We start from the raw sequence: 11,783 nt of genomic DNA, 5'->3' as shown, positions 1-11,783 counted from the left end.
CGTGGCTTCCCTCTTCTTCATTCACTCTCCACTCTCTCTATGGTTCTCATTTCTTATGGTCCCACTTTCTTTCTCTACTTGGACTTCACTGCTACTACTCTGCCCTGCATCTTCACAGGCCCAACCATTTTCTTCTTCTATTTCTTTTTATTATTACTTCCCACTTCACCAATGCCTCAAATATTTCTCAATTAACATTTCAATTCTCAATTAAATAAAGGAAAATCTTTTTTTAACAATTTCTTTTCACAACTTTTTTACAAATATACAAATCAATAAAATAGTAATACATAGTATATTATAAAAAAATTGTTAAAAAAAATTATTAACATATCATAGTACTTAAATAATATCATTCCATTTACTTTACTCATCATCCTCGTCTCTTAATCTTGCACTTTTCATCCACATCTCCAAAAATTTCATCATTACCCCATTTCATTAATAATAATCTATTTTTAAAAGTCGATTAAAAAGTTTACAAATTTTAAAAATGATTAAAACCTTAGCCAACTTTTGAAAGTCAATAAAATCTTAACTAGTTTTTAAAAGTTGATTAAGTAAATTTTTTAATGGGCTTTAAAAAGTTGGGTAAGATTTTTTTTCTTTTTTTTCTAATTTTTCTTAATTTTTTTTATTTAATAATAATAATAATAATAAAACATATTACAAAATTATAAAATAAAATTTAATATTTTAAATTGCAAAACAAAATTAAAAAAATTATTTTTTTTAAATTTAATAATAATAAAATATTTGTTTATTAAATAAATGTTTAATTAATTTAATATATATTAATATTTTAATTTAAAAAATATTATTTATTAAACAAAAATAAATAAAACATATTAAAAAATTAAAAAGAAAAAAACTTAAAAAAATATATTAACCTTTGATACATTAATATTTAAATCGAATATGTTAACCAAATTTCTAAATATAATTAGTATAGTTTTCTTAAATTTTTTATTTTTAGTTTTTTTTTATTATTAAATTAAAATAAATAATTTTTTTAATTTAAAATATTAAATTTTGTTTTTAATTTTTTAATATATCTTATTATTATTTTTATCAAATAAAAACAAAAAGTAAACTAAAAAATTTTTAAAAAAATCTTAACAAATTTTCAAAAACCAAAACTTAGATTAAAAATTTTACTTAACGAACTTTCGAAAGTTAGTTAAAACTTTATCAATTTTCAAAAGTTGGTTAAAACTTTACCGATTTTCAAAAGTTGGTTAAAATTTTATCAACTAAATCGATTAAATAAATTTCTTAAACTACTTTTTTCAAACTGGTTGTTATTAATGAAATTTGGAGTTGCAGAGAATGAAAAGTAAGAGGTTGAGGGAGAGCTGCTCTCGTCATTTGCTTTCTAGTTACTAAATACTCTGTCTTCGTACCGGCATAAGGCACCAGAAATTAGTTACAAAAGATTGTCACAAAAACATCAATCAAAACATCATCTTTTTTTAGTTTACATCCTTCGTATAATCTGAGTTTAGCTAAGCGAATACATTAACCCTTTTACATGATTTGGATGAAGAAAGCAAAGAGAATTCAACAAAAACAAGTATGCTGCTGCTACTGTGTATCGTTCCTTTGATGGAAGAATATACTTTTGTTTACTTGGAACGTGTTTTGTCGGAAGCTTTTACGGTATCAGAGTTCTCTTTCTCTCCCATTCCTTGAATTGGAATCAACGACATTGTTAGAATACATGTGGAGCATCCATGACTGTGAATCTAAACACAACACTAAATCCCACCAGTTTCTATTATGCGCATTGAACCAGAATCCTACCACCATTCAGTGGAGAAACCATTAATACTTTGACAAGATTGTTTGATTTCAAAGAATAAATATGGGTCCATCCATGACATGATTCGAGTATCATACGTAATTATAAAGCATGGGAGAAACGCAAGCAACAATGTCTCGTCCAATCCTAAATCCGACATTCGTTGTCACCTTCGATCAATCAAAGTATAATTCATATAATACATGCTGCTATTGATGTGTAGAATGATTTTAAAGAGATATTCTCTCGAGGAGATCTCATTTGAATTGCTGAGTTATGAGACATAATGAGGAGTTCGGAGCAGTTTTCTGAGATGAGGAGCATCCGTTACCTATAGGACTTTTTAATGAAGTAGTTTCTAATTCGTAAACATTTGTTAATGCATTCAAGACCAAGAAACCGACAGGTAGAGACAGAGGTGGAGGATACCTGCTCAAAAAGGTATGGCGGTTATCCAACAAGTGATAACAACCAAAGCTCACGTGTGAACAATTCCTATTTGAAAGAGGTGAAATGCCAGCAGATAACAAAATATTTATTTGAGTGAATTTAAAGATAAGTAAGAGTGAATTTGGAAGCAACGTTTTGTAAAGATTACTGTAAGATTTGATTGATGTGACAAATTAAAAAAATTTACTTCCAAATCCACTGTGACCTACCTCTAAATCCACTCGAATAAACAATAAAAAAATTTATTTTCAAATCCTCTCAAATTCATTCAATCACTCTCTTCCAAATCCATTCAAGTGAATAAAGCCTTAAAGATAATAATGACTCAGAATGTACCATGTTTTACTAAAGAACAACATCAGGCACTGTTGGCTAATGTAACAAGTACCGTTTCATGCAATTTTTAGAGGCTTATGGGAAAGAAATTGGTCATAGATCTAAAAAAAGCTACTCTCATTTATGTTAAAGTAAACTACTCCTCATCTTAATTGGCACGACATGTAGGGAATTTTCTCCAACAGACAACGCGCCTAGAGGAATGAAGTTATGAGTACAAGAAACTTTAAACCAAAGGGCCTGTCTTCCATAGAAAAAGGACTATAAAAAACGTCAAGTCATGGGCCACGGAAAAACCACAGAGACATGTGGGTCAACACTTGATTCTTTTGAAAATGTATTCATCTCCCCAGCACTTTAACCTCAGACAAATTTGCGGTCAAAACATAAACACCTCAAACAAATTTAATATTGTCCCCAACTCCGAGAAACTGGATTACAACTAGAAAAATATGAAGGCAACGAAGTTACTTGGCCCTGTACCAGAATTTCAATAGCAGTAATCAAATATTCCAAAATATTACCAACCAGTAATTCAGTTAATTTTACCATTGCCGTGGGGGAAAACCAAAATTAGCCTCACTTCTTAGTAATGCAAAGCGTTTAAAAACATCCTAACAAAAGTACTAGGACATGCAGACAAGGCGTTCACGAATGTTTATAAGTTTGCTTCTGAATGAAAAGATAAGCATTGCATATATGAGTACAAATCACACACATCCAACTTCAAATTAATTATGAGCTCCACTGATAAGCGATCCCATCATTTACAAGTAGCAGAATCATCAGCCAACAGGACTCGACATGTATTAGAAATGTACTATATCAATACACAGAGTAAATTCATTTACTTCAAAATGCCACAGGTAACATCAGAACAGTTATAGGAATAGGAAAAAAGAGCATGGCATTGGATTATGTTATTATTAACGGCGTTATCAACTAAGTCAAAATAGCTTGACATCAAATAAACTCCCCCCACACACACCTTCTACATTAATATTGCAACCCAATTTGAAAGGGGGTGATAGACTGCAGGTATAAAGCTAGTTAAGCTCCAAGAATTGACTTTAAAACCTTGGTGATGGGAAGCTTAAGATCATGTGACTAACTCAAGCAAACCACACGATTTGAAGGGACGATCAAAACATAAATGTAGAAGACCACTAGTGCTCAATGAAGCAACAGGTTCAAGTGGGTCATAATTAAAAAAAAAAACAGGAATTTGTCATTGAAATTGCTCCAGACAAATGCCTGAATTTAACACCAAACTTCCAGCACTACCAGACGGACCTCACTAAGAATGATATCCTTAATGAGCAACGACTTTTAGGCTGGGCCACAAATGAATTGCCAAAACCAATCATTGAGTTGCAGCTAGTTCAAAAAACTGATAATCTTATTGTGGTCTACGAACATCATAATATTCAGAGGTCTAAGAAATGAGATTATTACAGTTAGACGAATAAATGTTTATCAAGGACACTCTAAGTGATAACAAACAACAGCATCAGCAAAGCAAAGTGATGGAGGCGTGAAAGCAGATGCTCAAAATCACAGATCCATTCGTAGCAGGAGCAAGGTGCTTGAATTTAGTAACGATCAAATGGGAATACATACAACATTTTACAACTATAACAAGTGAAACATCGATTTTTCCCCCAAGAGAGGAAGGCAAACTAGTCTGTGCTAACTGGTATACACTAACTCACTCATACTGTAATCCACAAGCTAAAAAACCCAAAAAAAATAAGTGAGAACTGACAAGTTGCAGCAGCATTCGGCAAAAGAGTCCTATCTATCACACAACCAAGTTAACTATGTTTGTTTCTCACCTCACCTCAAACCTTCAAAAGCTGCACCTTGTTGGCGAAAGCAATAGCAATCCAATCAGGCTGAGCAGCGGACCATTGGAGCTGGTTGATTTCACAGCCAGCAGAATACATGCACATGGGATCAATCCCAGTGGGAGCAGCCAGAGTGGGCAATTCCCAGATAAGAGCCTGAGTATCATCCCCAGCAGAACAAATATGCGTGGAGCTATGAGGAGCCCAAGCAATGGCATTCACACTACCACGATGCCTCTCTAATTCCGCCACAGGAGTAGTGGGGGACCTAATATCCAATATCACAACTTTATTACTATCCATCAAAATGGTAGCCATGTACCTGAGATCCTGCTTATTCCAAGCCAAACGAAGCAAAGGGGTATCAGGGTGGGGGCTTTCGTAGATGATGGTGGAGTGTTCTTTGTCACGCAAATCGAAGATTCGCACGGAGCCGTCAGCGGACACGGAGGCGAAGACTCTTGCCTCGCCCCAGGCGATGTCGTAGACCTCCTTGTCGTGGGCGATGAGCTGCGTCTCGACGACGGTGCGCTCAATGTCCCAGATGGTGCAGGTGGTGTCGATGCTGGAGGTGCCGATGCGGTTATGATCGATGTCGTTCCAGTCGAAGGAGGTGAGGGGGGCACAGAACTCGCTGGTCTTGCTGTTGTTGAAGAGGGAGAGGGGCTCGACGGAGTTTTCGCGGACGTCCCAGAGGCGGAGATAGTCGCCAGAGGTGGCTAGAAGGTCGGTGGAGGAAGAGGGAGAAGGTTTGCGAGGATGGAACATTAGCTTGGTTGGAGGGTAAGGGTGATCGAAGGAGAGGGAAGGGTGTGGGGAGAGTGAGAGGGTTTCAGGGTGGAAGGAGAGGATGTGGACGCGGTTGGTGTATTCTTCAATGAAGCTTCCAAGGGCGAGACGGTGGGGGTGGGAGGGTGAAAAAGCCATGGCGTAAATTGGGTATGGCGATTCATAGGTGACGGAGTTCTCCGATCGCAAGAGAGAATCTTGGGTGGAATTGTCCATTTTGTTTTGGAAGGGAATTGAACGTGGGATTAATGATACTGTTTGATGTTTTTAATGATTGGGATTTGAGGTTTGTGGTGTTTGGTTTTTGATTGATGGTGTTGGAGGAAGGTGAACTGAAATGTTAGGTGAGAGTGGGAGTTGAGAAACCATACCAGACCAATTCTTGTAACTTTGTCTGTAACTCCAAAAGTCTCACGTGAGGGGCGTTAGCTGTGGGCGTGATATGGCTTACCACAATTGACGAGACAGGTCAAACCCTCAAATTCACAACACAGCCCACCCACTCCTTTACACCTTACTTTATGCTTTTAATTATTTCTTTCACCATCCTCATACCTACGGTAAAAACCTCTCACACTTCATGTTTTTTTTTTCTAGATGTTACTAAAAAATGCAAACAGGAAATTCATCATTTTAAATTGACATTTTAGTTGAGTTGTATTAGTGTAATCAACAACAGTACTGATTTAAAAAATTAGTCTTTCTTATAATAGAGCATTTGGTTAAATTATCACAAAATGTCATATTTGTGTATTTGTCTCAAGTGAGTGAAATTGAGTGAAATTGTTTGGATTTTTGTATTTTGAAGTGTTAACACAAGTTGTGTCTATTAGAACAGTATACTACAAAGATCTAGACATTATTATTTTGACATAATTTGGTCTTTTGGAGTCGTTTCTGAGGCCGTCTTTCTGAGGTTGTTCTTCCGTGGATGTTCTTTCGTGGTCGTTCTCTTGCGGTTGTCTTTTCGTGACTGTTTTCTTGAGGTCGTCATCTCGTGGTCATTCTCTTAGGTCGTGTCCAGCAGTAATGATTCATTAAGTCCCTAATGCAAATTAAGGTGTGATTGGGTTGTCATTAGGCCAACGAAAGGTAAAGGCTCATTACCAACTAGTATAAATAAAGGTCCTAGGTATGATTTTAGGATCACGATGCACATTATATGCATGGCTTGCTTAACTAATCGATCGGTTATATTACTAACTTGAGCGTCGGAGTGCCTTTGACAAGTACCAACCCGCACGACTTTGACGAGAAAGAGGGAGAGCGAATACAACTTGGAGGCTAGAGGACCACTAAGAAGCTCATCTGGTCTTCAAGACGACTTGTATTGCTTTGAGTAAGGGACTTCCATCTACCCTATATCCGAAACATTTTAGCGCCCACCCTGGGGCCGAGCTAGTATCCCCCATTGTAACCATAAGGAACCAGTGAGTGGTGTTTTAAAGGACGTAAACCTTTCGGCCTCACAAGTACTTAACCAAATTTGGCATCGAGCATCCGGTCATCCGACTTCAATTGGTCGTCCATCCAGCCTCACAGATACTTAGCCAAATTTGGTATCAAGCATCCGGCCATCCGACCTCAACTGCTTGGTCATTCGGCCCTAGAGGTACTTAGCCAAATTTGGTATCAAGCATTCGGCCTTTCGGCTTCAAAGGTACTTAGTCAAATTTGACATCAAGCATTTGGCCATCCGGCCTCATAGGTACTTAGCCAAATTTGGCATAAAGCATCCGGTCATCCGGCCTCATAAGTGCTTAGCCAAATTTGGCATCAACCATCCAGCCTCAATTGCTCGGGCATCCAGCCTCACAAGTACTTAGCCAAATTTGGAATCGAGCATCTGACCTCAACTACTCGGCCACCTAGTCTCACAAGTGCTTAGCCAAATGGGGCATCAACCATCCGACCTCAAATGAATGGCCATCCAGCCTCACAAATACTTAGCCAAATTGGCATCAAGCATTTGGTCATCCGGCCTCATAGGTACTTAGCCAAATTTGGCATCAAGCATCCGGCTATCCGGCCTCAACTGCTCGGCCATCAAGCCTCACAGGTGCTTAGCCAAATTTGGCATCAACCATTCGGCCTCAACTACACGGTCATCCGGTCTCACACATACTTAGCCAAGTTTGGCATCACGCATCCGGTCATCCGGCCTCAATTGCTCGGTCATTCGGCCTCACAAGTACTTATTCAAATTTGGCATCAAGCATCCGGCCATCCGGCCTCACAGGTGCTTAGCCAAATTTGGCATCAACCATCCGACCTCAACTACTCGCCCATCTGGCCTCACAGGTATTTAGCCAAATTTGGCATAAATCATCCGGCCATCCGGCCTCAACTGCTCGGTCATACCTTGGTCTCAAAGGAATCCCGGCTAGCCTCACCGAAGGTCGACGACCGTGGATGTTCACCAAAGGAATCCCGGCCGACCTCACTGAAGGTCGGCGACTGTGGATCTTCACCAAAAGAATCAATGTCGGCCTCATCGAAGGATCAGTAGCTTATCCAGCTCAGCCGATAAAGGCAAGACCCGTTTTTCCATCATGATCAACGAACAAAGAGGACATAGAGACAAAAGGCCAACCGGAGAACCCGTCCTTATCAAAAGGGTCATGTACAGAACCCATTCACAGAATAACATCATGCTCGAGCTTGGGGGGCTTGTGTATCGTACGACCCTCATGGGGCCGTTCTCTTAGGGTCATCCTCCCCTGGCCATCCTCCCATGGCCGTCCTCTCGTGGCTGTCCTCCCGAGGCCGTCCTCTCGTGGTCATCCTCTCGTTATCGTCCTCTAGTGGCTATCCTCCCGAGGTCGTCCTCCCGTTGACGTCCTCTCGTGGCCGTCCTCCCGTGACCGTCCTCCTATGGTCGTCCTCCCGTGGCCATCCTCTTGTGGCCGTCCTCCCATGGTCGTCCTCCCGAGGCCGTCCTCCCGTTGTTGTCCTCCAGTGGTCGTCCTCCCGTGGCCGTCCTCCCTTGGTCGTCCTCTCAGGCCGTGTCCAGCGGTAATGATTCATTAAGCCTCTAATGCAGATTAAGGTGTGATTGGATCGTCATTTGGCTAGCGAAAGGTAAAGATCTATCACCAACTAATATAAATAAAGGTCTCAGGTATGACTTTAGGATCACGATGCACATTATATGCCTGACTTGCTTAGCTAACCAATCGGTTATATTACTAACTTGAACGTCGGAGTGATTTTGACAAGTACCCGCCTGCACGACTTTGACGAGAAGGAGGAAGAACAAATACAACTTAGAAGATATAGGACCACTAAGAAGCTCGTCCGATCTTCAAGACGACTTGTATTGCTTTGAGTAAGAGACTTCTACCCTATACCCAAAACACTTAGTAATCTTTGTAATGATATTAATAAGATACATATTAAAATGAAACATGTTAATTAATTTGTTATAACTAATCTCAAACAAGATTAAAAATTGTAATTTACAAACATTACAAAAAGTTTATATATGATGTGATATCACATTAAGTTTCATTATTAGACCAAAAATGCATAATTAATATCTTAAGAATGTAAGTCGTTTGAATATTAATAAGAGACTTTTACATGCATATATTTTTAATTCAGTAGTAACTAAATTTATATAATTATTGGAGAAAGACATTCTTATGTAATACGTTATGAAAAATAATATATTGATTAATTAATCTAATTACATCATGCAATATATAATTAAATAGGATTAAGAATTTCTACCATATAATATTATTATTATTATCCTCGTCATGACTATTATTAGGGAGACTTGTCTATCAATGAAAAGTCTAAGTAGACTAGTAGGGCAAGCACACTATTTTTGTCACACAAAAAAAAAAAAAAAAACTTAAACAAATTATATGTCGTTAATGTTAACCATGTCTGACAACATGATAGGATGAATAAAGATGGTGAACAAAAACCTTAAGAACAAGATCCTTAAGATCAATACCTAACAATTGTATTGACACCAATAGACCATAACCCTCAGTCCACCATGATGCTTAAATGTTTTCACAAATTTGGAGTGGTAGGAAGGATTAGTTAGTTTGAGAGGATGAATGAAAGAATTAACACTTTGGAACAAAAGTTTGATGATTCTCTCAAATGATAGATATGATTGTTCTTTTTATTTTATTTTATTTAAATTATTGTAATTTAACTATTTGTATGTGTAATATGATCTATCAACAAAATTTTTACATATTGTTGTTTAAATCTTTTACAGTTACTTCAATTTAGATTTTATTTCATTTTATTAAAATTATTTTCTGACATTTTATTTTAAATTAATTTCATGGATTAAAACCATTTTTTTAACTAATCACACACATTTCCTTTTAAATTAATTTTAACCAATATTTCAATTCATATTTTATTTCATTTTATAAAAAAAAAATCAACAAATGTATTGAATACGTACTAGTATTAATTAAGTGTAATATTCATAAGGATTTATTAAGATTATCTAATATTTAATTATGAATTAATTTCAACGGAAAACTGTTTGTAAATTTGTGATGATTATAAAAACAAGGCTTTATAAAGATTTGAAAAATATTATAATAAATATATATTGAGGTTGAATTTCATTTATTATTTTTCTACTATATTATTATTTATCTTTTATATTTAGTATATAATTTATCCAATGTCTTGGAAGTACTTTAAGATAATTTTAGACCCATTCCTATATTTGAAAACCTAAGAACTTCCTACCCATTTTATTTCTCTACTCCAATTATAGTTGAATGAATCATTATCTTAAGTGTATGACTTTTATACATAGTCAAAGTTTTAGAGCATGTACTAGCCTCTAATAAAAATGAGATACTTTGATTAAACCACAATTTAAAATGACTTTTCCAACTCAATCCAAATCAGTAAAATAATATGACTAGTTAATTCACCCAAACAATAAGCATAAATCAAACCATAAATAGTTGAATAAAAGCATACATAAACAGTAAAGAGGAAGCACTACAAAGAATTAGAATCAACTACACCCAACATCAACATAGGAAATGTTAAACTCTAGGAGTTTGTTGTACCTCCCTTATGCCTCTAACTAAGATATTCTACTTCAATACAAAGAGAGTGCCTACAGTAGCTAAAATGAGATGAAAAAAATCAGAGGCAAGACCTTGTATTTATAGATAATTTTGGGCAATGCTCAACTTCATTTTTTTGTGATTAACAACATAGGTTTTCTCCCATGATGAATTTTCTTTCAGCTCACCCCTTCATTTTGATGACCAACATTTGAGTTTTCCTTCTTTTCAGGATGTCATTGGTAACTTAACCCCTTTACTTGGTGTTTCATGTTTTCTTATACAAGGGGTTTTATTTTGTGGCTCAACATTATTCTACATCGCTTAGTTGTAAGGTCAAAATTCATATTCTTTTTTTTGTTGTTTTAAGTGTTCATAGTCAATAGTTATAACTCAACTACATCATTTATGTTTCTCTCTAAAATTCACCAAAATATCATTAAATTTTAGAAATTTTAATTTTCCGTACCTTATTTTGTCTTTTTAAACTAAAGAGAATTGTTTATTTCTAAAATATGAACAATTCATACACTTATGTTAAAATCATATGAAAATTTACGTATTTTAAACATTTATCACTTGTTTTGTGATATATTTTAAATTAAATCCTATTTTTATTTTGTTGTAAAGGTAAAAACAAACTTTTGGCTTGGATCTATATGCATATTAACACGGTAACATCGTGAATATCATATCTATTTAACAGACAAAGTGTAGAGGTAAATGACATTGCATTTATTTTCCAATGAAAGTTATCAGGTTGTATATGATCAACAAGATGAAGTTATATCATCATATATACTTTTATATGATAGACCAAATTAAACTTTTATTCTTGATACAACTTGTCAGATATATTTTTATTACTATTGTCTATTTACATGTATACTTTTTTATTACCATTCTAAATTATCTTAATTATTTGAAAATTTTGATTTCATTTTTTTAAAATAATTGATTTTTTTTCCAGATAATGATGTTAAATAAGATATGACATTAGGATATAAATTATAATATTACAATATTCAATTTAAATTGCTAAGATAACGAATTTTTGAGTCTAATACAGAATAAATGATAAAGTCTAGAAAATAGTATTTTAGAAGTGGTAGAAGTTTAAAAATAATAAGACTTGATTATTTTAAAATTAAAAAGTTTTAATATAAATAGTTTTATGAGTAACAGTAAGCAATTCTTTAATTTTTAATTGAATGAAAAACACACACAGGATCTTGAAAATTTTCATGATACTCACTATTCTCTTATACATAGTAGAAAAGAACTTACAGTTTCTTTCTTTCTTTCAGAGAACGTAACTTGTTTTTCTCTATTTTCATAAACTTTAATCAACTTTAATAAAATACCAAAATGTCCTTTATTGAAGTGAGAAGAGAGGGATTAATTTTAATAACTCTAAAATAATCCCTATAATTTTAATACTTTATATTCTAATAATCATCACATTAGAATATGTACATCAAAGTTATACTTTAAATT

At 35.0% G+C, this 11,783-nt stretch overlaps 1 protein-coding gene across 7 annotated transcripts; it reads right to left on the bottom strand.

The window, feature by feature from the left end:
* Nucleotides 1-1,450: 1,450 nt before the first annotated feature.
* Nucleotides 1,451-5,711, bottom strand: LOC108332174 (protein TRANSPARENT TESTA GLABRA 1). 7 transcript variants are annotated; one of them, XM_017567348.2, is made up of 2 exons: nt 4,423-5,711; nt 1,451-1,799 (listed from the first exon to the last, which is right to left on the bottom strand). In XM_017567348.2, the coding sequence occupies exon 1, from the start codon at nt 5,437-5,439 to the stop codon at nt 4,429-4,431; it is 1,011 nt and encodes a 336-aa protein (XP_017422837.1). In that variant the 5' UTR covers nt 5,440-5,711; the 3' UTR covers nt 1,451-1,799; nt 4,423-4,428. The 7 variants fall into 7 exon arrangements, with proteins under 7 accessions (XP_017422837.1, XP_017422836.1, XP_052732146.1 ...); XM_017567347.2 differs by having other exon boundaries at nt 1,451-1,687; XM_052876186.1 differs by having other exon boundaries at nt 4,428-5,711.
* Between the last annotated feature and the right edge of the window lie 6,072 nt (nt 5,712-11,783).

Source organism: Vigna angularis, chromosome 4 (genome assembly GCF_016808095.1).
Source record: "Vigna angularis cultivar LongXiaoDou No.4 chromosome 4, ASM1680809v1, whole genome shotgun sequence".
NCBI lineage: Eukaryota > Viridiplantae > Streptophyta > Magnoliopsida > Fabales > Fabaceae > Vigna > Vigna angularis.
The sequence above is the reverse complement of the archived record's forward strand: the minus strand, read 5'-3'. Positions and strand labels throughout refer to the sequence as shown.